This window comes from Lagenorhynchus albirostris, chromosome 2 (genome assembly GCF_949774975.1).
Source record: "Lagenorhynchus albirostris chromosome 2, mLagAlb1.1, whole genome shotgun sequence".
Taxonomy (NCBI): domain Eukaryota; kingdom Metazoa; phylum Chordata; class Mammalia; order Artiodactyla; family Delphinidae; genus Lagenorhynchus; species Lagenorhynchus albirostris.
This window is the reverse complement of record NC_083096.1, coordinates 112,901,206-112,926,902: the sequence shown is the minus strand read 5'-3', so window position 1 is coordinate 112,926,902 and position 25,697 is coordinate 112,901,206. Positions and strand designations below refer to the sequence as shown.

General features: G+C 36.7%; 1 protein-coding gene across 4 annotated transcripts in view; it reads right to left on the bottom strand.

The window, feature by feature from the left end:
• The window catches only part of TTLL7 (tubulin tyrosine ligase like 7), a 97,987-nt gene that overhangs the window by 49,423 nt on the left and 22,867 nt on the right, over positions 1-25,697 (bottom strand). For all 4 annotated transcript variants that reach the window (XR_009538894.1, XR_009538895.1, XM_060139661.1 and 1 more), the window contains exons 9-11: positions 15,436-15,530; positions 602-749; positions 443-516 (exon numbers count right to left, since the gene is read on the bottom strand). Coding sequence is in view for 2 of the 4 variants with exons in the window: in XM_060139661.1 (XP_059995644.1) it covers positions 443-516; positions 602-749; positions 15,436-15,530 (317 nt within the window). In the remaining 2 variants the exon portion in view is untranslated. The remainder of the gene's footprint in view (positions 1-442; positions 517-601; positions 750-15,435; positions 15,531-25,697) is intronic.

Below are 25,697 nucleotides of genomic sequence, written 5' to 3'. Positions count from 1 at the left end.
CATGGCCGCTGAGCCTGCATGTCCGGAGCCTGTGCTCCGCAACGGGAGAGGCCACAATAGTGAGAGGCCCGTGTACCGCAAAAAAAAAAATAGTAATAAATAAATAAAAGTAAAACAAAGTACAGCAACCACTCTGAACTGACAGAAAGAATACTAAGAGACCTGAAACCTGACTTTTTCAAAATAGTGTATTATAATTAAATAAGGTCATATGATTACATCAGCCTGAAAAGACTTCACACAAACCACCCCAGGAGCTCTCTCCAAGTCTGAACCATCTACTTGCTAACTATCTTTTCTTTCTGGAAATAAATTAAACAAAAAGCACTTTCTCAGAATGAAATAAACAGCGCTTAAGATAAGCTTAAAAGTTATAAAATGCAGGCACTTCTGTTTTGACACTTCACTTCTTCAATCTATTAAAAAACAAAAGCACAGTTACCTGTAATTCCCCATGTGTCGATTTTCATGTTCTTCTTTCGAGATCTGCTTCCGTACCTGAGCAAGTCTCTCCTTCTAGAAATGAAGAAATTTTACAAATAAAACCTGACAAATGAATTATGCAATTCAAATTGCAGGTACATTGTTAAATTTTTCATACCAACTCTTCTTTCCGCCTCTCCAACTGATGTCTCTGCTGTTCTGAGTCTGAGGAACCCGGTAAAAGCCTTTTGATTGAATTTTGACCATAAAGCCTCCTTTGAGCCTCAGCTTTTTGTTTAGCCAAGTTTCTCCTTTTATCACTGGTCCTAAAATACAGAACACAAGACCATATTCAAGAATTCAAATAAGCTCTAACCTTATCCCTATGAGAATCAGCAGAAGAGGGGACCCAGTGGAGATAAGAATCAGTTTTTATTAAATTTATATATTCACATATGTTATATTCACCTAGTCATTCATCAAATATGGATCTCCGTACAGTAAATAGACGTTCTGAAGGTAACAAGATAAAATGGAGACAGTATAGCAACTTACTAGCAATACAACCTTAGGTCAATTAACTGCGGGGTCTGTTTTCCCATACATTAAATGCTAACAATATCATTTCCCTCCTAGAGTTCTTATAAAGATTAACTTGGGGTAACATTAATAGGTCCTTAATAAATGTTGTTTCCTTACTCTTCCTTCAACCAATGCCCTTTATATTTAAGCATTCTTACTTATACTGACCACCCTTCAGCATATTTTCAATTCAGATTGAAATCTCAGCCTAACAATCATTACTGAATTGAAAGCATCTGCATAGTCCTTCTCATTTTTGCCCAGTGATGCAAATTTAATCATAGCTGTCTGATTTTTATTGGAAAATTCCTGTTGTAAGAGTGCTTTCCTCTGAACTTGTTTTCTCTCTCTTCCCTCCCATGTAGCTGGTACGATCAGATAAGCCTGAGGTCTCTTCTCTCTCCCTCTGACTTACACTATTATATACCAATCTTAAATATCTAGCAGGAACAGGGTGAAAAAAGAAAAAGGCAAAAAAGAAAAGGCAAAGCCAATTTTTCCCTCAGCCATAGGAAAAAATAGAGTTCTTATTCTTGAGCTTATATTTCCATGCCTTGCAATGTCATTAGTCTGGTAGGGCCCAGATGAAGGTGTAAAGCAAAGGAAAGGGTACAAGGAGGCCATCTGGCCAGCTTCTAGTGTGGAGAGGTAAAAGACACACCTAAGTTTACAGGAGGTCCCATTCTATTCAATAAGGGATTGCACTGAAAATACTGGGCCAAGGCCCTAGATAATAGAGAGTGTTCTTTTGCCTCAAGTATGCACCACCTCACAACTTGAACTTGCAAGGGTATTAGGAAACTGATCTATTATCTTTCATAACAACATTACGGTTTGAGTGGCAGGAGTTCAACAAGTGAACAGGACAGAAGGAATAATTTGAGAAAAGGAATAAACACGTCCAGAAAATTGTAAGTCATTTAGTATGTCTGGAGCTATCAGTGAATGCAGGAAACTCAGCTAATTAAAGCCTTCTAGCTTTAATACTAGGTTACTGACTCTCAAATTGAACTTTAGGCAATGGGGGAGAGGAGAGAGTGAGTTTTAAAAGGAGAAGAGAATAATTGTATTTGCAGGTTTTAAATGTTATGCCTTGGCAGCAGAAGCAAGAAGAACCACAGTCCTGCAGGCTGTGGAACGAAAACCACATTCACAGAAAGATAGACAAAAAGAAAAGGCAGAGGACTATGTACCAGATGAAGGAACAAGACAAAACCCCAGAAAAATAACCATATGAAGTGGAGATAGGCAATCTTCCAGGAAAATAATTCAGAATAATGATAGTGAAGATGATCCAGGCTTGGAAAAACAATGGAGGCAAAGATCAAGAAGAGGAAAGAAATGTTCAACAAAGACCTAGAAGAAGTAAAGAACAAACACCTAGAAGAATTAAAGAACAAACAAACAGAGATGAACAATACAATAAATGAAATGAAAAATACACTACAAGGAATCAATAGCAGAATAACTGAGGCCGAAGAACGGATAAGTGACCTGGAAGCCAGAATGGTGGAATTCACTGCTGTGGAACAGAATAAAGAAACAAGAATTAAAAGAAATGAAGACAGCCTAAGAGACCTCCGGGACAACATTAAAAACACCAACATTCACATTAGAGGGGTCCCAGAAGGAGAAGAGAGAGGGAAAGGACCCAAGAAAATACTGGCAGAGATTATAGTCGAAAACTTCCTAACATGGGAAAGGAAATAGCCACCCAGGTCCAGGAAGTGCAGAGAATTCCAGGCAGGATAACCCCAAGGAGAAACACACTGAGACAAAGAGTAAGCAAATTGACAAAAATTAAAGACAAAGAAAAATTATTAAAAGTAACAAGGGAAAAATGACAAACAACATACCACGGAACTCCCATAAGGTTAAGAGCTGATTTCTCAGCAGAAACTCTACAAGCCAGAAGGGAGTGGCATGATGTATTTAAAGTGATGAAAGGGAAGAACCTAAAACCAAGATTACTCTACCTGGTGACGATCTCGTTCAGATTCAATGGAGAAATCAAAAGCTTTACAGACAAGCAAAAGCTAAGAGAATTCAGCACCACCAAACCAGGTCTACAACAAATGCTAAAGGAACTTCTCTAAGTGGGAAACACAAGAGAAGAGAAGGACCTACAAAAATAAACCCAAAACAATTAAGAAAATGGTCACAGGAACATACATATCAATAATTACCTTAAATGTGAATGGATTAAATGCTCCAACCAAAAGATACAGGCTCACTGAATGGTTATAAAAACAAGACCCATATATATGCTGTCGACAAGAGACCCACTTCAGACCTAGGGACACATACAGACTGAAAGTGAGGGGACAGAAAAAGATACTCCATGCAAATGGAAATCAAAAGAAAGCTGGAGTAGCAATACTAATATCAGATAAAATAGATTTTAAAACAAAGAATGTTACAAGAGACAAGGAAGGATACTACATAATGATCAAGGGATCAATCCAAGAAGAAGATATAATAATTATAAATATATATGCACCCAACGTAGGAGCACCTCGATACATAAGGCAACTGCTAACAGCTATAAAAGAGGAAATCGACAGTAAAACAGTAATAGTGGGGGACTTGAACACCTCACCAAAGAACATATCATCCAGACAGAAAATGAATAAGGAAACACAAGCTTTAAATGAAACAATAGACCAGATAGATTTGATATTTATAGGACATTCCATCCAAAAACAGCAGACTACACTTTTGTCCCAAGGGCGCACAGAATATTGTCCAAGATAGATCATATATTGGGTCACAAATCAAGTCTCAGTAAATTTAAGAAAAATTGAAATCATATCAAGCATCTTTTCTGAGCACAATGCTATGAGATTAGAAATAAATTACAGGGGAAAAAAAACGTAAAAAACACAAACACATGGAGGCTACACAATATGTTACTAAATAACCAAGAGATCACTGAAGAAATCAAAGAGGAAATCAAAAAATACCTAGAAACAAATGACAATGGAGACACGACAACCCAAACCTATGGGATGCAGGAAAAACAGTCCTAAGAGGGAAGTTTATAGCAATACAATCCTACCTCAGGAAACAAGAAAAATCTCAAATAAACTATCTAACCTTACACCTAAAGGAACGAGAGAAAGAAGAACAAATAAAACCCAAAGTTAGTAGAAGGAAAAAAATCATAAAGATCAGAGAAGAAAACACTGAAATAGAAACAAAGAAAACAATAGCAAAGATCAATAAAACTAAAAGCTGGTTCTTTGAGAAGATAAACAAATTGATAAACCTTTAGCCAGACTTATCAAGAAAAAGAGGGAGAGGACTCAATTCAATAGGATTAGAAATGAAAAAAGAGAAGTTACAACAGACACCACGGAAAAACAAAGCATCATAAGAGACTACTACAAGCAACTCTTCGCCAATAAAATGGACAACCTGGAAGAAATGGACAAATTCTTAGAAAAGCACAACCTTTGAAAATGAACCAGGAAGAAAGGAAAAATATGAACAGACCAATCACAAGCACTGAAATTGAAACTGTGATTAAAAATCTTCCAACAAACAAAAGTCCAGGACCAGATGGCTTCACAGGTGAATTCTATCAAACATTTAGAGAAGAGCTGACACCCATCCTTCTCAAACTCTTCCAAAAAACTGCAGAGGATGGAACACTCCCAAACTCATTCTACGAGGCCACCATCACCCTGATACCAAAACCAGACAAAGATACTACAAAAAAAGAAAATTACAGACCAATATCACTGATGAATATAGATGCAAAAATCCTCAACAAAATACTAGCAATCAGAATCCAACAGCACATTAAAAGGACCATACACCATAAGCAAGTGGGATTTATCCCAGGGATGCAAGGATTCTTCAATATATGCAAATCAATCAATGTGATACACCATATTAAAAAACGGAAGAATAAAAACCCTATGATAATCTCAACAGATGCAGAAAAAGCTTTTGACAAAATTCATCACCCATTTATGGTAAAAACTCTCCAGAAAGTGGGTATAGAGGGAAACTACCTCAACATTATAAAGGCCATATTCTTGGATTGGAAAAATCATTATTGTGAAACTGACTATGCTACACAAAGCAATCTACAGATTCAATACAATCCCTATCAAATTACCCATGGCACTTTTTACAGGACTAGAACAAAAATGTCTTACAATTTGTATGGAGATGCAACAGACCCTGAAGAGCCAAAGCAACTTTGAGGGAAAAAAACAGAGCTGGAGGAATCAGACTCCCTGACTTCAGACTATACTACAAAACTACAGTAATCAAGACAATATGGTACTGACACAAAAACAGAAATATAGATCAACGGAACAGGATAGAAAGCCCAGAGATAAACCCACGTACCTATGGTCAACTAATCTATGACAAAGGAGCCAAAGATATACAATGGAGAAAAGACAGTCTCTTTAATAAATCATGCTGAGAAAACAGGACAGCTACATGTAAAAGAATGATATCAGAACACTCCCTGACACCATCCACAAAAATAAACTCAAAATGGATTAAGGACCTAACTGCAAGACCGGACACTACAAAACTCTTAGAGGAAAACATAGGCAGAACACTATGACATAAATCACAGGAAGATCTTTTTTGACCCATCTCCTAAAGAAATGGAAATAAACCCAAAAATAAACAAATGGGACCTAATGAAACTTAAAAGCTTTTGCACAGCAAAGGAAACCATAAACAAGACAAAAAGACAACCCTCAGAATGGGAGAAAATATTTGCAAACGAATCAGCGGACAAAGGATTAATCTCCAAAATATATAAAGAGCTCATGCAGCTCATTATTAAAAAAACAAACAACCCAATCCAAAAATGGGCAGAAGACCTAAATAGACATTTCTGCAGAGAACACATACAGATGGCCAAGAGCCACATGAAAAGCTGCTCAACATCACTAATTATTAGAGAAATGTAATTGCAAAACTACAATGAGGTATCACCTCACACCAGTTAGAATGGGCATCGTCAGAAAATCTATAAACAACAAATGCTGGAGAGGGTGTGGAGAAAAGGGAACCCTCTTGCACTGTTGGTGGGAATGTAAATTGATACAGCCACTATGAATAACAGCATGGAGGTTCCTTAAACAGCTAAAAAAAGAATTACCATATGACCCAGCAACCCCACTACTGGGCATATAACCAGAGGAACCCATAATTCAAAAAGAGTCATATATCACAATGTTCATTGCAGCGCTATTTACAATAGCCAGGTCATGGAAGCAACTTAAATGCCCATTGACAGACGAATGGATAAAGAAGATGTGGTACATTTATACAATGTAATATTACTCAGCCATAAAAAGGAACAAAATTGGGTCATTTGTAGAGATGTGGATGGACCTAGAGACTAAGTCAGAAAGAGAAAAACAAATATCATATATTAACACATATATGTGGAATGTAGAAAAATGGTACAGATGAACCAGTTTGCAAGGCAGAAATAAAGACACAGATGTAGAGAGAGAACAAACGTATGGACACCAAGCGGGGAAAGTGGGGGTGGATGGTGGTGGGATGAATTGGGTGATTGGGATTGACATATATACACTAATATGTATAAAACTGATAACTAATAGGAACCTGCTGTATAAAAATAAGTAAATCAAAATCAAAAAAAAAAAAAAAGAGTATCCCTTGGCAATATGTACAGTGGCTTAGAAGTGGATGAGAAAAGAAGCAGGCTGTTAAGATAGTCTATGGTCTGAATGTTTGTGCCCCCCCCAAAACCCATATGTTGAAATATTAACTCCCAAAGGTGATGATATTAGTACGTGGGGCCTCTGGGAGGTGATTAGGCCATGAGGGTGGAACCTCCTTGAAAGGGATTAGTGTCCTTATAAAAGAGACTCCAGAGGGCTCCCTAGACCCTTCTGCCATGTGATGATACAATAAGAAGTATGTGACCCAGAAGCAGGCCACACTCAACCACACTGGCACCCTAATCTTGGACCACCAGCCTACAGAACCATGAGAAATAAATCTCTGTTTTTTATAACCTATTAAGTCTATGGTATTTTGTTATAGCAGCCCAAACAAATTAAAACAAATGGAATGCTATTTCATTAGCAAATATAAAATATGACAGCCTGGACCAGGGAAGCAGCAGTCAGATTAGAAAATAAGGAAAGATTCAAAGGGTTATTTTAGAGGAAGAATGAATGACTTTGGTGATTAATTATTATTATTAGTTAGATGTGAGGAGTAACAAAAAGGGCTGAACTTGAGATGGCAACAAGATTGATTTTAGTGACTGGATGATTGAGAATATCATTTTTCCAATGGTAAATACTAAATCTGGATGAGTTTCCTTTGTTTAGGGAAAGGGGAAATGTGGTTTAGGTAGCTCTTAACTTTTAATTTTTTTGATATTCCATTTTACGTAGAACAATCATTTCTATTTACCATACAATTTAAAGGAAGGAGAGGAGAGAAAAGAATAACAAAGACCAAACAGTTGGTAAGAAAAAAAAATGTAAGAGAGGAAGGAAAAATGAAATGACAGAAAAGAGGAAGGGAGAATTAAAAAAAAAGGATTGAGAATATTATGAGAATGCTGTGGAAGAAATGAACATAGAGCTATATGCACCTTCACAGCAAACACGGCACTCACAGACAAGGACACTGACATACACACAGCTCAAGAACATACCTATAAAGAAGAGTAACAGAAATAAGCTCACAAAGTCCTTTGGACACACTGAGAAACAAAGAAAAGCCAGTCACACCCAGATATTTTCTCTAGACGACTGCTCCCATATTCCGGTGTTGAGCAATACTGCCATTCTAAAAACTGTGTTTGGATTCCTATAAATATAGGTATAAATCAGCACTAATGACTCTTAGTCCACAATAAAAATTTAACCAGAGACCAAAGGATCACCATTCACTTAGCATTGTAATCAGCATTTTTCCATTCAGCTGTATCCACACACTGTCCTAAGGAGTTTTGTTTATAGTTTCTGGAGCTCTTTCCACTACTCATTACTCTGTGATTCCATACAAGGGATTTCTCTTTCTAATCAGCTGGCTTCACACACTCAAGCTCCTGTAATATGGAATCCCTGGAAGTTCTATGAACATCCTGTGCTTGCCTCACTTCCTTATCTTACCACAAGGAGTTACCTTGGAATGAAATGTCCTTCCCCTACCCTTGTCTTCCAACCTAATTTTTTTTTAGTACTCACTATACGCTAGTCCTAGATATGGCCCTGGAAATACAAAGATGAATAGACAGAGACATTGCCCTCAAGTGTCAGCAATGGCATGTGAATAAATACATAGAGTACAATGGATGCTATTTTAAAAAGTGATAGTAGGTAGGGTGATGGCACAAGGGAGGAAGTAAACCACTTTGCCTCAGCAAAAGCTTCAAATAGGAAGTCAGGCCTGTGCTAGGTATTTAAGGATTAGCTGACAAAAATGTGGTATATGCATGCAATGGAATATTATTTGGCCTTAAAAGGGAAGGAAATTATGACACATGCTACAACATGGATGAACCCTGAAGACATTATGCTAAGTGAAATAAGACAGTCACGAAAGACCAAATACTGTATGATTATACTTATATGAGGTACCTAGGCAAATTCATAAAGACAGAAAGTGGAATGGTGGCTGCCAGGGGCTTGTGGCAGGTGGAAATGGGGAGTTGTTTAATGGGTACAGAATTTCAGTTTTGCACAATGAAGAAAGGTTCAGAGAAGGATGGTGGTAATGGTTGCATAATAATGTGAATGTACCTATCGCCACTGAGTTGCAGACTTAAAAATGGTTACAATAGTAAAGTTTAAGTATATTTTACCACGATTTTTAAAAATGAATCAACATTCACCAGAGGAACAAAGCTAAGAGAAAATTTAAATAAGAATACACGCAAAACCATGAACATGTGAAACAGCATCGCACGAGAGTTCTTAGAAAAATTAATTCTAAGTCAGGGAAAAGAGAAGAACAAAAAGTGATCAGATTGGCGAGATATGCAAGGGCCAGATCAAAAAAAGTCTTGTGTCTAAAGATCAAAAACACTTTGTAGGCAATGTTTAAACTTTATCTGATTGTGTGAAACAATCTGAGCAGAATATTAGAGTTTATAAATATCTCTTTAAATGTTGGCATCACTCAGGCTCTGCCCTTACCCCACTTTACTTCTCAATATATACACTCCAACTGTATGTTCTCATCCACTGGATTCAACAGCAATCTATATACAGATTTCAATCACATAGATGTCTCTATCCCCTGGAGCCCTGTATATCAAATCTCCCACTTAACAATTCTGCCTGGGTGTCTCAAAGCACTTCAAAATCAACATGTTTAAGACTGAATTATCTCTCATTTCTACCTTCTCCCATCACTTCTAAGCCTGTTTCTTGCCTTAAAGCTCTATCTAAATAAATGGTATACTGTCAAATAAGTCATCCAAGCCAGAAACCGAGACTTTGAACTCCCAGCACCTACCCCTATAGTAGCGGGCACTCAATAAACACTTGTTAAGTGATTTGCAGATCAACAGAGTGGACACTGCAAAACGGGGTGAAGGTTAGTGCTGAAGGAAGGAAGGAATCCAATAAAATAGCCAAGGAGAGAAATTAGAAGTCCCTAAACTTGAAAAGGAGTCTAAGAAATTAAGCGGAAGTCATACATTTGACAGAACTACTTAAACAATATATATGCCAAAAAAATGTATAGGCATATTGCTTAAATAATCTAAAATACTTGATACACTTGTATAAGCTAAATAAAATTTTCCGATTCTACATTTCTTTCCTTTCTCCTCATTTCCTTTAGAATAATTGAAATATCAGTAGAGTTTAGGCAAATCATAATTTGATCATACAAAAGAAGGGGCCATATGAAAATTTCTGAACAAGTTTACATGTCAATCTTTTTTTAATAATGCCTTCCACATAAATCTACTTCTCAATCAGGCATCTGCTAAATGCTTGAAAACATTTCAAATAAATAAATTGCTTGGAAGTATCCCACAACTCTTTTAGAGTTCCTGAAATGACAATTAGAACCAACTGAGATCATAAAATTCCTGAGTTTAAATGACCTCAGAGGTCCTTTAATCTAATACCTTAAATGCTATTTGTTTTTTGTTTTCTTTTTCGCACACACACACTGTATTTTATTTTTACAAGAGATAAAATAAACTGACACCAAGCATTGTAAATGGATGACCACAACGAAAGCAACAATGATTGCAACTGCCAAACATGAAACACACTCATACTATGTCACAATATTGACATTCAGTCCAGTAATCCTCCACTGTAACAGCTCCTTTACTTTGCAGTGAAAATTCAGTTGTATATTTTTTGCCTCTGAGTTCTTGAGGGATTTTTTTTTTATTCAAACAGAAAGTCACAAAAATTATAATCATCCTCATCAGTTCACTCAGTCCCATGTAATTATTTTTTTATCTTGATCTTTTGTTAGCACTTTTATGAATTCATCAGTTTTCCATTAGAGTTCTGAAAATGCTTATTCATTCAGTTCAGCAGTATAGTCAGTTACCAGAAACCTGTACTTGTCAGAGTCTTTTCCATGAATTCCTCGAAAATGAAACCCTTTTATAAGAACATTTTTGCAAAAGCATCAGAATACACCCAGAACTGTCTGTAAATGACAAAAGACTTAAAAATGACCACGGTTAAAGATTTGATGAAAGTTCATAATAATGCAATTGACAAGGAAATTTAGTTACTTCTGAGATATATATTTTAAAGTAATAACTAGAATTATGACTTATAACATTATACTAGAACGTATAAGATTTTTAGAAATTTCATGTAATGTATGAAACATTTATATTAACATATTTCCATACAAATAACCCAAAGAAAGTTTAGTATTAGTTGTTTCTTTTTGTTTGTTTGGTTTGTTTTTTATACTGCAGGTTATTATTAGTCATCAATTTTATACACATCAGTGTATACATATCAATTCCAATTGCCCAATTCAGCACACCACCATCCCCACCCCACCGCGGTTTTCCCCCCTTGGTGCCCATACATTTGTTCTCTACATCTGTGTCTCAACTTCTGCCCTACAAACCGGTTCATCTGTACCATTTTTCTAGGTTCCACATACATGCGTTAATATACGATATTTGTTTTTCTCTTTCTGACGTACTTTACTCTGTATGACAGTCTTTAGATGCATCCACGTCTCAAGAAAAGACTAAATTTCAATCCTTTTATGGCTGAGTAATATTCCATTGTATATATGTACCACATCTTCTTTATCCATTCATCTGTCGATGGGCATTTAGGTTGCTTCCATGACCTGGCTATTGTAAATAGTGCTGCAATAAACACTGGGGTGCATGTGTCTTTTGAATCATGGTTTTCTCTGGGTATATGCCCAGTAGTGGGATTGCTGGATCATATGGTAATTCTATTTTTAGGTTTTTAAGAAACCTCCATACTGTTCTCCATAGTGGCTGTATCAATTTACATTCCCACCAACAGTGCAAGAGGGTTCCCTTTTCTCCACACCCTCTCCAGCATTTGTTGTTTGTAGATTTTCTGATGATACCCATTCTAACTGGTGTGAGGTGATACCTCATCGTAGTTTTGATTTGCATTTCTCTAATAATTAGTGACGTTGACCAGCTTCTCATGTGCTTCTTGGCCATCTGTACGTCTTCTTGGCAGAAATGTCTATTTAGGTCTTCTGCCCATTTTTGGATTGGGTTGTTTGTTTCTTTAATATTAAGCTGCATGAGCTGTTTATGTTTTGGAGATTAATCCTTTGTCTGTTGCTTCATTTGCAAATATTTTCTCCCATTCTGAGGGTTGTCTTTTTGTCTTGTTTATGGTTTCCTTTGCTGCGCAAAAGCTTTTAAGTTTCATTAGGTCCCATTTGTTTATTTTTGTTTTTATTTCCATTACTCTAGGAGGTGGATCAAAACAGATCTTGCTGTGATTTATGTCAAAGAGTGTTCTTCCAAAGTTTTCCTCTAAGGGTTTTATAGTGTCCAGTCTTACATTTAGGTCTCAAATCCATTTTGAGTTTATTTTTGTGTATGGTGTTAGGGAGTGTTCTAATTACAGTCTTTTATGTGTAGCTGCCCAGTCTTCCCAGCACCACTTATTGAAGAAACTGTCTTTTCTCCACTGTATATCTTTGCCTCCTTTGACATAGATTAGTTGACCACAGGTGTGTGGGTTTACCTCTGGGCTTTCTATCTTGTTCCATTGATCTATGTTTCTGCTTTTGTGCCAGTACCATATTGTCTTGATTACTATAGCTTTGTAGTATAGTCTGAAGTCAGGGAATCTGATTCCTCCTGCTCTGTTTTTTTCCTTCAATACTGCTTTGGCTATTTGGGGTCTTTTGTTTCTCCATACAAATTTTAAGATACTTTGTTCTAGTTCCGTAAAAAATGCCATTGGTAATTTGATAGGGATTGCATTGAATCTGTACATTGCTTTGGGTAGTATAGTCATTTTCACAATTTTGATTCTTCCAATCCAAGAACATGGTATATCTCTCCATCTGTTGGTATCATCTTTAATTTCTTTCATCAGTGTCTTATAGTGTTCTGCATACAGGTCTTTTGTCTCCCTAGGTAGGTTTATTGCTAGGTATTTTATTCTTTTTGTTGCAATGGTAAATGGGAGTGTTTCCATAATTTCTCTTTCAGATTTTTCATCGTAGTGTATAGGAATACAAGAGATTTCTGTGCATTAATTTTGTATCCTGCAACTTTACCAAATTCATTGATTAGCTCTAGTAGCTTTCTGGTGGCATCTTTAGGATTCTCTATGTATAGTATCAGGTCATCTGCAAACAGTGACAGTTTTACTTCTTTTCCAATTTGGATTCCTTTTATTCCTTTTTCTTCTCTGATTGCCGTGGCTAGGACTTCCAAAACTATGTTGAATAATAGTGGTGAGAGTGGACATCCTTGTCTTGTTCCTGATCTTAGAGGAAATGCTTTCAGTGTTTCACCACTGAGAACGATGTTTTCTGTGGCTTTGTCGTATATAGCCTTTATTATGTTGAGGTAGGTTCCCTCTATGCCCACTTTCTGGAGAGTTTTTATCATAAATGGGTGTTGAATTTTGTCAAAAGCTTTTTCTGCATCTATTGAGATGATCATATGGTTTTTATTATTCAATTTGTTAATATGGTGTATCACATTGATTGATTTGCGTATATTGAAGAATCCTCGCATCCCTGGGATAAATCTCACTTGATCATGGTGCATGATCCTTTTAATGTGTTGTTGGATTCTGTTTGCTGGTTTTTTTTTTTTTTTTTTTTTTGCGGTACGCGGGCCTCTCACTGTTGTGGCCTCTCCCGTTGCGGAGCACAGGCTCCGGACGCGCAGGATCAGCAGCCGTGGCTCACGGGTCCAGCTGCTCCACGGCATGTGGGATCCTCCCGGACCGGGGCACGAACCCGCATCCCCTGCATCGGCAGGCGGACTCAACCACTGCGTCACCAGGGAAGCCCCTGTTTGCTAGTATTTTGTTGAGGATTTTTGCATCTAAATTCATCAGTGATATTGGTCTGTAATTTTCTTTTTTTGTAGTATCTTTGGTTTTGGTACCAGGGTGATGGTGGCCTCAAATAATGAGTTCAGGAGGGTTCCTTCCTCCCCAGTTTTTTGGAAGAGTTTGAGAAGGATGGGTTTTAGCTCTTCTCTAAATGTTTGGTAGGATTCACCTGTGAAGCCATCTGGTCCTGGACTTTTGTTTGTTGGAAGATTTTTAATCACAGTTTCAATTTCATTACTTGTGATTGGTCTGTTCATATTTTCTGTTTCTTCCTGGTTCAGCCTTGGAAGGTTATATCTTTCTAAGAATTTGTCCATTTCTTCCATGTTGTCCATTTTATTGGCACAGAGTTGCTTGTAGTAGTCTCTTAGGATGCTTTTATTTCTGCGGTGTCTGTTGTAACTTCTCCTTTTCATTTCTAATTTTATTGATTTGAGTCCTCTCCTTTTTCTTCATGAAAAAGGTTAATGGTTTATCAGTTTTGTTTATCTTCTCAAAGAACCAGCTTTTAGTTTTATTGATCTTTGCTATTGTTTTCTTTGTTCCTATTTCATTTATTTCTGCTCTGGTCTTTATGATTTCTTTCCCTCTGCTAATTTTGGGTTTTGTTTGTTCTTCTTTCTCTAGTTCCTTTAGGTGTAAGGTTAGATTGTTTACTTGAGATTTTTCTTATTTCTTAAGGTAGGCTTGTATAGCTATAAATTTCACTCTTAGAACTGCTTTTGCTGCATCCCATAGGTTTTGGATCATCGTGTTTTCATTGTCATTTGTCTCTAGGTATTTTTCGATTTCCTATTTGATTTCTTACGTGATCTCTTGCTTATTTAGTAACGTATTGTTTAGCCTCCATGTGTTTGTGTTTTTTACTGTTTTTCCCCTGTAATTCATTTCTAATATCATATGTTGTGGTCAGAAAAGATGCTTGATATGATTTCAATTTTCTTAAATTTACTGAGGCTTGATTTGTGACCCAAGATGTGATCCTAAATGCTATTTGAACACTTATAATAGCAGACAACTCACTACCTCATTAAGCAGTTCAGTTAAACTTCTAACAATTTTTTTCATAATGAGCCAAAGCTTACCACATAATAAGATTTCAAACATTTGACATTCATGATTATGTATGCTTCAACCAAACTAATAATATTCTATTGATGCAGCAATCCCAGTTCTGGGTATATATTTAAAGAAGTTGAAATCAGGATTTGACTGATCCTGTTGAACCAGGATTCAACAGATACCCTGCGGGTATATGATCTAAAGATACCCACATTCCCATGTTCACTGCAGCATTATGCACAACATCTAAGACATGGAAACAACCTAAATGTTCTGCAATGGATGGATAAAAAATGTGGTATATATAAGATGGAATATTATTCAGCCTTAAAAACGAAGGAAATCCTGTTAATGCTGTTCAATGGGAAGGTTAACTCTCACTTAACTGCTTCTCTTTTCTTCTCTGTTTACCCAGGCAGCATGATGCAGTGGAAAGACCTTTGGACAGAAAGGTTGGAAATGCATTTTTGAGGTTTTTTAACTCCCTGAGTGACCTTTGTGCTTTAGTTTTTTCTTGTGAGGTGAGGAAAACAGTCCAGAAGGTTGCCTAAGGTATTCTCCAATTCCACCCCATAGTCTGTATTATACCAACAATGCAATTTAAGCATATTTACTGTAGGTTCAAATAATATGGGGAGAAGGAGAAGCTGAGTTCAGGAGAAGAGGAAAAGATATTTAAAAAGAAGAAAACTAAATGGGTTTGAAGAATGGAATCAAGAAATTCACAATACAAAATACTAAAATTACAAGACAATTCCACTTACAAATGATTGTTCTATGCCAAATATGGTGACAAAAATTCCAGAAGATGGAGGAAACACTTTACCTGATATTTAGTAGCTTCAGTGCATTTAGCAGCACTCCCCTTTTTACATCATAGTCTATTTTCTGATCAGTTCCAAAGCTTGGAGCTCGATTGATCTGAAATTTACAAAGAAAACAATAAGTAAACAAATGTTGGTAGGTCAATCAATATGAAGTACAAATTTGTTAATTTAATGTGGGATCCCCAACCAGTAGAAGGACTCTACAATAAATCTCAAAGCACTATATGGTAGATGGCCCAGTCACCATTGCCACTCCTCCCTTCCCCAACACCTTAAGTCAAAGAGTTGCAAGGAATTGACTGTCATCACTGCCCCTTCCCCCTGCTGCCTTAGCTTCAGATGTTCAGTCAGCATATCTGCCTTCTCCCTCCTCTCCACTCTCTCCAATCTATTACTCCATGAACTCTAGGTCTTAACTTTAGGAAGTTAAAGTGACTCATCCAGACAAAAAGGTTGGAGGACCAGTAATAACAATAACAATAATAAAAATGGAACAAAAAATAATAGGGATATTACCAATATAGTAATAATTATATTCATGTATGTATTTCCCATATTGAAATTATCAGTGCCCTCTTTTCACTGCTTTCAGATCTTCTGGATGAATATGTCTATTGTTGCCTGAAAAATAAATTGTATTTCTTTCTTCCTGGGTCAGACAATAATTCATCAATTTTCATTTCATTTCATTGAAATTACTCAGAGGATATCATTAAAGGTAGCTGCAAACTAACCTCTATGAGCTTTTCTAACTGTTTAAGGAGCCATGGGAATAACTGGGCCATTTGTGGTTGTTCTTTCCCACATCATTTCTAAGATTTCACTAAGAAGAAAAATAAGAAGTAACTACATATACCCTGAAATCTAGTATACAATATATTACCACTTCAAGAGCTGGAGTGTTTGTTTTTGTCTTTGTTGTTTTGGATTTTATTGTTGTTGTTGTTGTTGTTATGAAAATGTAATTGGGATAGCAGATGTTTAAGAAAATTACTTACTCAATTAACTCAGTTGGTGAGAACACTGCTGAGTTCAAAACTACAGCTTTGCTTCATGACCACCAACTAACTCCACAGGCTATCTCAAAAAACATGCATGCTACTCCTCATAGAGGAGGGTCATCTTATACAAAACCATCAGCACAAAAGACAAGATAACTGACAACACGCATTTTACAACTGGCAGCTGAAGGAAATGCCACATTACACTTAAGAAATCATCCAGGAATACAAATGCCTCTAATTATAAATGTGGCACAAGATCACTGCAGAAAAAGTAGAAACAGAAGCCAAACAAACAACAGAAAGATCACCTGCAATTCCACTACCTTGTGTCTTGTTAACCATTTGATAAATGGTGCTCCAGATATCTGCTATGTATACATTTTATAATATTCATTTGCCTTCCAATGTATCTCTATACTAAATATACTACTTTATAATCCAAGGTTTTCTCTTAATAATGTATTGTGAAAATCTTTCATGTCATCATTTTGATAGTTACCTGGTATTCCTTGTATAGAATTATGGCAAACTGTATTTTTTTCAATAGAGAAATGCCTTACTATATTATGCCTTTGCAGATTTCTGATATAGAAGGTGATGAACATATTCTTGTCTGTGTGATGTGGTCTCAACGGGAATAGAATAGCTTGGTAATTGCAAGAACATCCATTTATTCCAGGTAAATTTGAAAAAGGAAGTTTATTAATCTACTACTTTAAAGCTCCAAGTATTTCCTCTTACAAGTACAGAGAAAGGGTAAAGTAATATTTTTATATGAAAAAAGTTTCAACCATTCAATACTGATTCAAATCTCTGGAATTTGAAAAACAAAGATAGTTCTGCTACTACATGTAACAGGATTATTAAAAAAAAAACATTTTTGAACTGATGATTAAGTGGTTTACTGAAATGTTATCTATCTTTATAGAATTCCTCAGTGCTTCATTCTAAAACTGCAGTCTGGAATTCTGCCAAGCATATCCCTCCTCCAGGATGGTAGACAGTCTTGGTACAACATAATCTCAGACCCTCTCTCTTTTCTATTTCAGATTCTTCACTCTACTCTCATGCAAGAGAAATTGGTCTATCAAGAAATGTACCTACACATCAAATAAACTAATACATGGAAAGGTAGAAAAACTTAATTCAATTAACATTTTGGATTTTTTCTTTAAGTTTTATGAGAAAGGTAAAGAAAAAAATAAAAGAAAAACCACAAATGGCTGACAGAAGAAACGCTGAAAATTAGGGTTCCAGCCCAAGTTCTATTCTATAATGTGGACGGCTTCTTTTGGTTCTCATTTCCTAACCCAACTGTAAAACAAACAAAACCCACAAGTGTTAGAGTCTTAAAGCTCAGCAGCTTGTAAATGCGTGCAAAAAGGAAAATTATTAGAAAGCAAATTAAATTAATAAATACTATTTATTAACCAACCAAATCACAGTTTTATTATCAAGATAAGCACAATTATTTCATGCACACATAAAAGTTTCCATAATAGATTCTGTGCTCCTAAATTAGTGCTGTTTCCTCCGACCAGTAACTTCTCCCAGCCCCAGCCCCTACCCCACTTTCTACCACCTTAAATACTCCTCAGGTGTTCCCTCTTCTGCAAAGACATTTTTTTAACTCTCAAATTTACACATGTACACAGAGAGATTAATCACTCTGCTTGTGCTGGCTCCTTATTCCCTACTTATACTTGTAAATACTAGCATAAACACATATCTGAGTCCCCACTAGACCAGGACAACCTTATTTTTCTTCTATCTCCACCATCTGGCCCAATGGTTTGTTGAAATTAATTCAAGGATACTTAAAATATTAGCATTATATTTATACTCCACTCAATTTCCATGTTTTTCCCTAAAAATGTTTTCTATGATTGAAAATTTCTGCAATTTGCCACTATGAATCATTGCCTGCAATTATTCCAGTCAACTAAAAGTTAACATGTTCAGAGGCACTCTCCACCTAATTCCACTTGATGGCGCCAAAAGGTTTTTAACCAATGTCTATTAGAAGTACTATGATTGCAGCCGGGAGAAAATACAAAGGAAGATCTAAATAAGATTCTTTAAACTGTTTTGATATAATAAATGTTCATTACCCACAGCTGTTGGTTATTGCGGAGTTTTTAAATGGTTATGATTGATCTGAAAATGATGAAAGAATGAATAGAAAATGAAAAGAAGTTATTGTGGAGTTTTGTAATGGTTCTTATTGATCTGGAAATGATGGAGAAAATAAAGTATAAAGAAACATGAATGTAAACAATAGTATTTCTGAGCCTTTAAAAAATACAGAACCATTTAGTCAATTCGGATCTACCAAGCTAATGGTAAGCTCCAGTTAGGCAAGTGCTTTTAAAAACAGGTAAATAAAATATATATAAAATCATTATTCCTTGCTATCCTTTCAGTTCTACTTCATGCATACTGCCTTCACTTCTTTCCCACTCCATCAAGGCTAAAAGACAAGCAACAGGGGCAGAAAAAAAAAAAAAATACAGGTAAAAACAGGAAAGGAAAGTAAGAAGAGGAAAACAGCAAAATAAAAGGAAGAAAATGTTAGGCCTTAGGTGAAGGGCCATAGTCCAGAGTCAAGTGCTTTCATATCCAAGGAACGGAGGAAGCAAAATGATAATCAAAATTCTTCACATTTATCATATTTCTAGGACCCAGGCAGGAGCAAAATTTGAATACCTGACAGAACTGTATTTGATTGGAAATATAATACACATTATTTGCTCATAGTAGATTCAACACACACACAAATGAAACCAGTAGCCCTCAAACTGGAAAAGTGTTCTTTCCTAAAAATATATTTTGAGTGTCTTGATCTCACCTATCACTCATTCAATTTGCTTTTGCAAACCTTGATATTACAGATATAACTTCTAACTTCTAAATCATTAACAAAAAAAGAGATAACCAGCTTAAAATGACAGGTAGTTGTTGATGATATCTTCTATAGTAATATTTTCCTTAAAATGTAACTAATCTAGTAAACACTGTTTAGGTAGGTGTTATTTTCCTGACAAAGTTTCCTAAACACAGTATTCTGTGGCCATGTGATCTATGACCATGGAGCTCGATGATCAGAGCCACATACTCTATGATCAGGGAGCTTAGGGGAATTGCTGGATGTGGTACTGTGTGACTTCCAAGGTTTCTTCTGTATACAATATAAATACAAACATGACTGAAAAGGTACAGAAATCTTAGACATTATTTTTATTTTGCCTTTATATTATTCTATATTTTCCAAATGATCTTTTATAATGGAAGAAAAATAATGATGACTCTGACCAAACCAGGGTCTGGGAGCAAGCCCAAAGGCACAGTTCACAGGCTAGACATGAGGGGAGCCCCAGGCACGTAATATGGCCTTAAAGGAGAATTCATGTCACCTGGGGTGTGAAGTATTAACTACTGATTAATGAACTAATTGGAGCCTCTCTCCTCCTAGAGAGTTTGAAGGGGAGACACACTAAAGGCAGGGAGCTACAGTCCTGCAGCCTAGGCACCCACGGAGAGGAAAGACAACAACCAGAAGTCATGAAGTGGTAGAGCTGTGAGGCTGAGAAAATAGTGGAGAGAGTAGACAACAAATCAGTAAAAGCAGATCCATGTGTATATGCAAAATGCCTAACCTAGAAATTCACCCAGTGCTAATTTGGGAAAAGTAGGATTAAATACACTGACCCACTATCGGAACTGTTCTATTCCCCGAATGCTCATTCTCTTCCTCCCACATACTCTATTCAGTCTTCTGTCTGCTCAGTTAATGAAACAACTGTGCCAAGTACACATGTAAGAAACATTTGTTTTAGTACACAAGAATAGGGATCACAGGGGCCCTGAACCAATATGGCAGAGTAGAAGGATGTGCTCTCACTCCCTCTTGCGAGAACACCAGAATCACAACTAGCTGCTGGACAATCATCAACAGGAAGACACTGCAACTCACCAAAAAAGATACCCCACATCCAAAGACAAAGGAGAAGCCACAATGAGATGGCAGGAGGAGCGCAATCGCAAAAAAATCAAATCCCATAACTGCTGGTGGGTGACTCACAGACTGGCGAACACTTATGCCACAGAAGTCCACCCACTGGAGTGAAGGTTCTGACCCCACGTCAGGCTGCCCAACCTGCGGATCCACCAATGGGAGGAGGAATTCCTAGAGAATCAGACTTTGAAGGCTAGCAGGATTTGATTGCAGGACTTCGACAGGACTGGGGGAAACAGAGACTCCACTCTTGGAGGGCACACACAAAGTAGTGTGCATATCGGGACCCAGGAGAAGGAGCAGTGACCCCAGGGGAGACTGAACCAGACCTACCTGCTAGTGTTGGAGGGTCTCCTGCAGAGGTGGGTGGTGGCTGTGGCTCACCGTGGGAACAAGGACACTGGCAGCAGAAGGTTGGGAAGTACTCCTTGGCATGAGCCCTCCCAGAGTCTGTCATTAGCCCCACCAAAGAGCCCAGGTAGGCTGCAGTGTTGGGTTGCCTCAGGCCAAACAACAAACAGGGAGGGAACCCAGCCACACCCATCAGCAGTCAGGCAGATTAAAGTTTTGCTGAGCTCTGCCCACCAGAGCAACAGTCAGCTCTACCCACCACCAGTCCCTCCCATCAGGAAACTTGCACAGGCCTCATCAACCAGAGGGCAGACAGCAGAAGCAAGAAGAACTACAATCCTGCAGCCTGTGGAACAAAAACCACATTCACAGAAAGACAGAAAAGATGAAAAGGCAGAGGGCTATGTCCCAGATGAAGGAACAAGATAAAACCCCAGAAAAAGAACTAAATAAAGTGGAGATAGACAACATTCCAGAAAAAGAACTCAGAATAATGATAGTGAAGATGATCCAGGACCTCAGAAAAAGAATGGAGGCAAAGATCGAGAAGAGGCAAGAAATGTTCAACAAAGATCTAGAAGAATTAAAGAACAAACAAACAAAGATGAACAATACAATAACTTTAGTGAAAAATACACTAGAAGGAATCAATAGCAGAATAACTGAGGCAGAAGAATGGATAAGGGACCTGGAAGACAGAATGGAGGGATTCACTGCTGCGGAACAGAATAAAGAAAACAGAATGAAAAGAAATGAAGACGGCCTAAGAGACCTCTGGGACAACATTAAACACAACAACATTTGCATTGTGGGGGTCCCAGAAGGAGAAGAGAGACAGAAAGGACCAGAGAAAATATTTGAAGAGATTATAGTCGAAAACTTCCCTAACAAGGGAAAGGAAATAGCCACCCAAGTCCACGAAGCACAGAGAATCCCATAGAGGATAAACCCAAGGAGAAACATGCCGAGACACATAAAATCAAATTAGCCAAAGTTAAAAACAAAGAAAAATTATTGAAAGCAGCAAGGGAGGAACAACAAATAACATACAAAGGAACTCCCATAAGGTTAACAGCTGATTTCTAAGCAGAAACTCTACAAGCCAGAAGGGATTAGCATGATATACTTAAAGTGATGAAAGGTAAAAACCTACAACCAAGATTAGTCTACCCAGCAAGGATCTCATTCGGATTCGATGGAGATATCAAAAGCTTTACAGACAAGCAAAATCTAAGAGAATTCAAAACCACCAAACCAGCTCTACAACAAATGCTAAAGAAACTTCTCTAACTGGGAAACACAAGAGAAGAAAAGGACCTACAAAAACAAACCCAAAACAATTAAGAAAATGTTCACAGGAACATACATATTGATAATTACCTTAAACATGAATGGATTAAATGCTCCAACCAAAAGACACAGGCTCACTGAATGGTTACAAAAACAAGACCCATATATATGCTATCTACAAGAGACCCACTTCAGACCTAGGGATACATACAGACTGAAAGTGATGGGATGGAAAAAGATACTCCATGCAAATAGAAATCAAAAGAAAGCTGGAGTAGCAACAATCATATCAGATAAAATAGACTTTAAAATAAAGAATATTACAAGAGACAAGGAAGGACATTGCATAATGATCAAGGGATCAATCCAAGAAGAAGATAAAACAATTATAAATATATATGCACCCAACATAGGAGCACCTCGATACATAAGGCAGCTGCTAACAGCTATAAAAGAAGAAATCGACCGTAACACAGTAATAGTGGGGAACTTGAACACCTCACTTACACCAATGGACAGATCATCCAAAATGAAAGTAAATAAGAAAACACAAGCTATAAATAACACAATAGACCAGATAGATTTAATTGATATTTATAGGACATTCCATCTAACAACAGGAGATTACACTTTCTTCTCAAGTACGCATGGAACATTTTCCAGGATAGATCACATCTTGGGTCACAAATCAAGCCTCGGTAAATTTAAGAAAATTGAAATCATATCAAGCATCTTTTCTGACCACAATGCTATAAGATTAGAAATAAATTACAGGGAAAAAACCGTAAAAAACACAAACACATGGAGGCTAAACAATACGTTACTAAATAACCAATAGATCACGTAAGAAATCAAATAGGAAATCAAAAAATACGTAGAGACAAAAGACAATGAAACACGATGATCCAAAACCTAGAACTGCAAAAGCAGTTCTAGTGGGAAGTTTATAACAAGCCTACCTCAAGAAACAAGAAAAATTTGAAATAAACAATCTAACCTTACACCTAAAGAAACCAGAGAAAGAAGAACAAACAAAACCCAAAGTTAGCAGAAGGAAAGAACTCATCAAGATGAGAGCAGAAATAAATGAAATAGAAACAAAGAAAACAAAGCAAAGATCAGTAAAATTAAAAGCTGGTTCTTTGAGAAGATAAACAAAATTGATAAACCATTAGCCAGACTCATCAAGAAAAGAAGGGAGAGGACTCAAATCAATAAAACCAGAAATGAAAAAGGAGAAGTTATAACAGACACCACAGAAATACAAAGCATCCTAAGAGACTACTACAAGCAACTCTTTGCCAATAAAATGGACAACCTGGAAGAAACGGACAAATTCTTAGAAAGGTATAACCTTCCAAGACTGAACGAGGAAGAAACAGAATATATGAACAGACCAATCACAAGTAATGAAATTGAAACTGTGATTAAAAGTCTTCCAACAAACAAAAGTCCAGGACCAGAAGGCTTCACAGGTGAATTCTATCAAACATTTAGAGAAGAGCAAACACCCATCCTTCTCAAACTCTTCCAAAAAATTTTAGTGTAAGGAACAGTCCCAAACTCATTCTATTAGGCCACCATCACACTGATACCAAAACCAGACAAAGATACTACAAAAAAAGAAAATTACAGACCAATATCACTGATGAATATAGATACAAAAACCCTCAACAAAATACTAGCAATCAGAATCCAACAACACATTAAAAGGATCATACAACATGATCAAGTGGGATTTATCCCAGGGATGCGAGGATTCTTCAATATAAGCAAATCAATCAATGTGATACACCATATTAACAAATTGAATAATAAATAACAAATTGAATAATAAAAACAATATGATCATCTCAATAGATGCAGAAAAAGCTTTTGACAAAATTCAACACCCATTTATGATAAAAACTCTCCAGAAAGTGGGCATAGAGGGAACCTACCTCAACATAATAAAGGCCATATATGACAAACCCACAGCAAACATCGTTCTCAATGGTGAAACACTGAAAGCATTTCCTCTAAGATCAGGAACAAGACAAGGATGTCCACTCTCACCACTATTATTCAACATAGTTTTGGAAGTCCTAGCCATGGCAATCAAAGAAGAAAAAGAAATAAAAGGAATCCAAATTGGAAAAGAAGAAGTAAAACTGTCACTGTTTGCAGATGACATGATACTATACATAGAGAATCCTAAAGATGCCACCAGAAAGCTACTAGAGCTAATCAATGAATTTGGTAAAGTTGCAGGATACAAAACTAATGCACAGAAATGTCTTGCATTCCTATACACTAATGATAAAAAATCTGAAAGAGAAATTATAGTAACACTCCCATTTACCAAAACAACAAAAACAATAAAATACCTAGCAATAAACCTACCTAGGGAGACAAAAGACCTGTATGCAGAAAACTATAAGACACTGATGAAAGAAATTAAAGATGATACCAACAGATGGAGAGATATACCATGTTCTTGGATTGGAAGAATCAAAATTGTGAAAATGACTATACTACCCAAAGCAATGTACAGATTCAATGCAATCCCTATCAAATTACCAATGGCATTTTTTACAGAACTAGAAGAAAAAATGTTAAAATTTGTATGGAGACACAAAAGACCCCAAATAGCCAAAGCATTCTTGAGGGGAAAAAAACAGAGCTGGAGGAACCAGACTCACTGACTTCAGACTATACTACAAAGCTGTAGTAATCAAGACAGTATGGTACTGGCACAAAAACAGAAACACAGATCAATGGAACAAGACAGAAAGTCCAGAGATAAACCCACACACCTATGGTCAACTAATCTATGAAAAAGGAGGCAAGGATATATAATGGAGAAAATACAGTCTCTTCAATAAATGGTGCTGGGAAAACTGGACAGCTACATGCAAAAGAATGAAATTAGAACACTCCCTAACACCATACATAATAATAAACTCAAAATGGATTAAAGACCTAAATGTAAGACTGGACACTATAAAACTCTTAGAGGAAAACATAGGCAGAACACTCTATGACATCAATCACACCAAGATCCTTTTTGACCCACCTCCCAAAGAAATGGAAGTGAACCCAAAAATAAACAAATGGGACCTAACGAAACTTCAAAGCTTTTGCACAGCAAAGGAAACCATAAACAAGACAAAAACACAGCCTTCAGAATGGGAGAAAATATTTGCAAATGAATCAATGGACAAAGGATTAATCTCCAAAATATATAAAGAGCTCATGCAGCTCAATATTAAAAAAACAAACAACCCAATCCAAAAATGGCAGAAGACCTAAATAGACATTTCTGCAAAGAACACATACAGATGGCCAAGAGCCACATGAAAAGCTGCTCAACATCACTAATTATTAGAGAAATGTAATTGCAAAACTACAATGAGGTATCACCTCACACCAGTTAGAATGGGCATCATCAGAAAATCTACGAACAACAAATGCTGGAGTGGATGTGGAGAAAAGGGAACACTCTTGCACTGTTGGTGGGAATGTAAATTGATACGGCCACTATGGAGAACAGTATGGAGGTTCCTTAAAAAACTAAAAATAGAATTACCATATGATCCAGCATTCCCACTATTGGGCATAT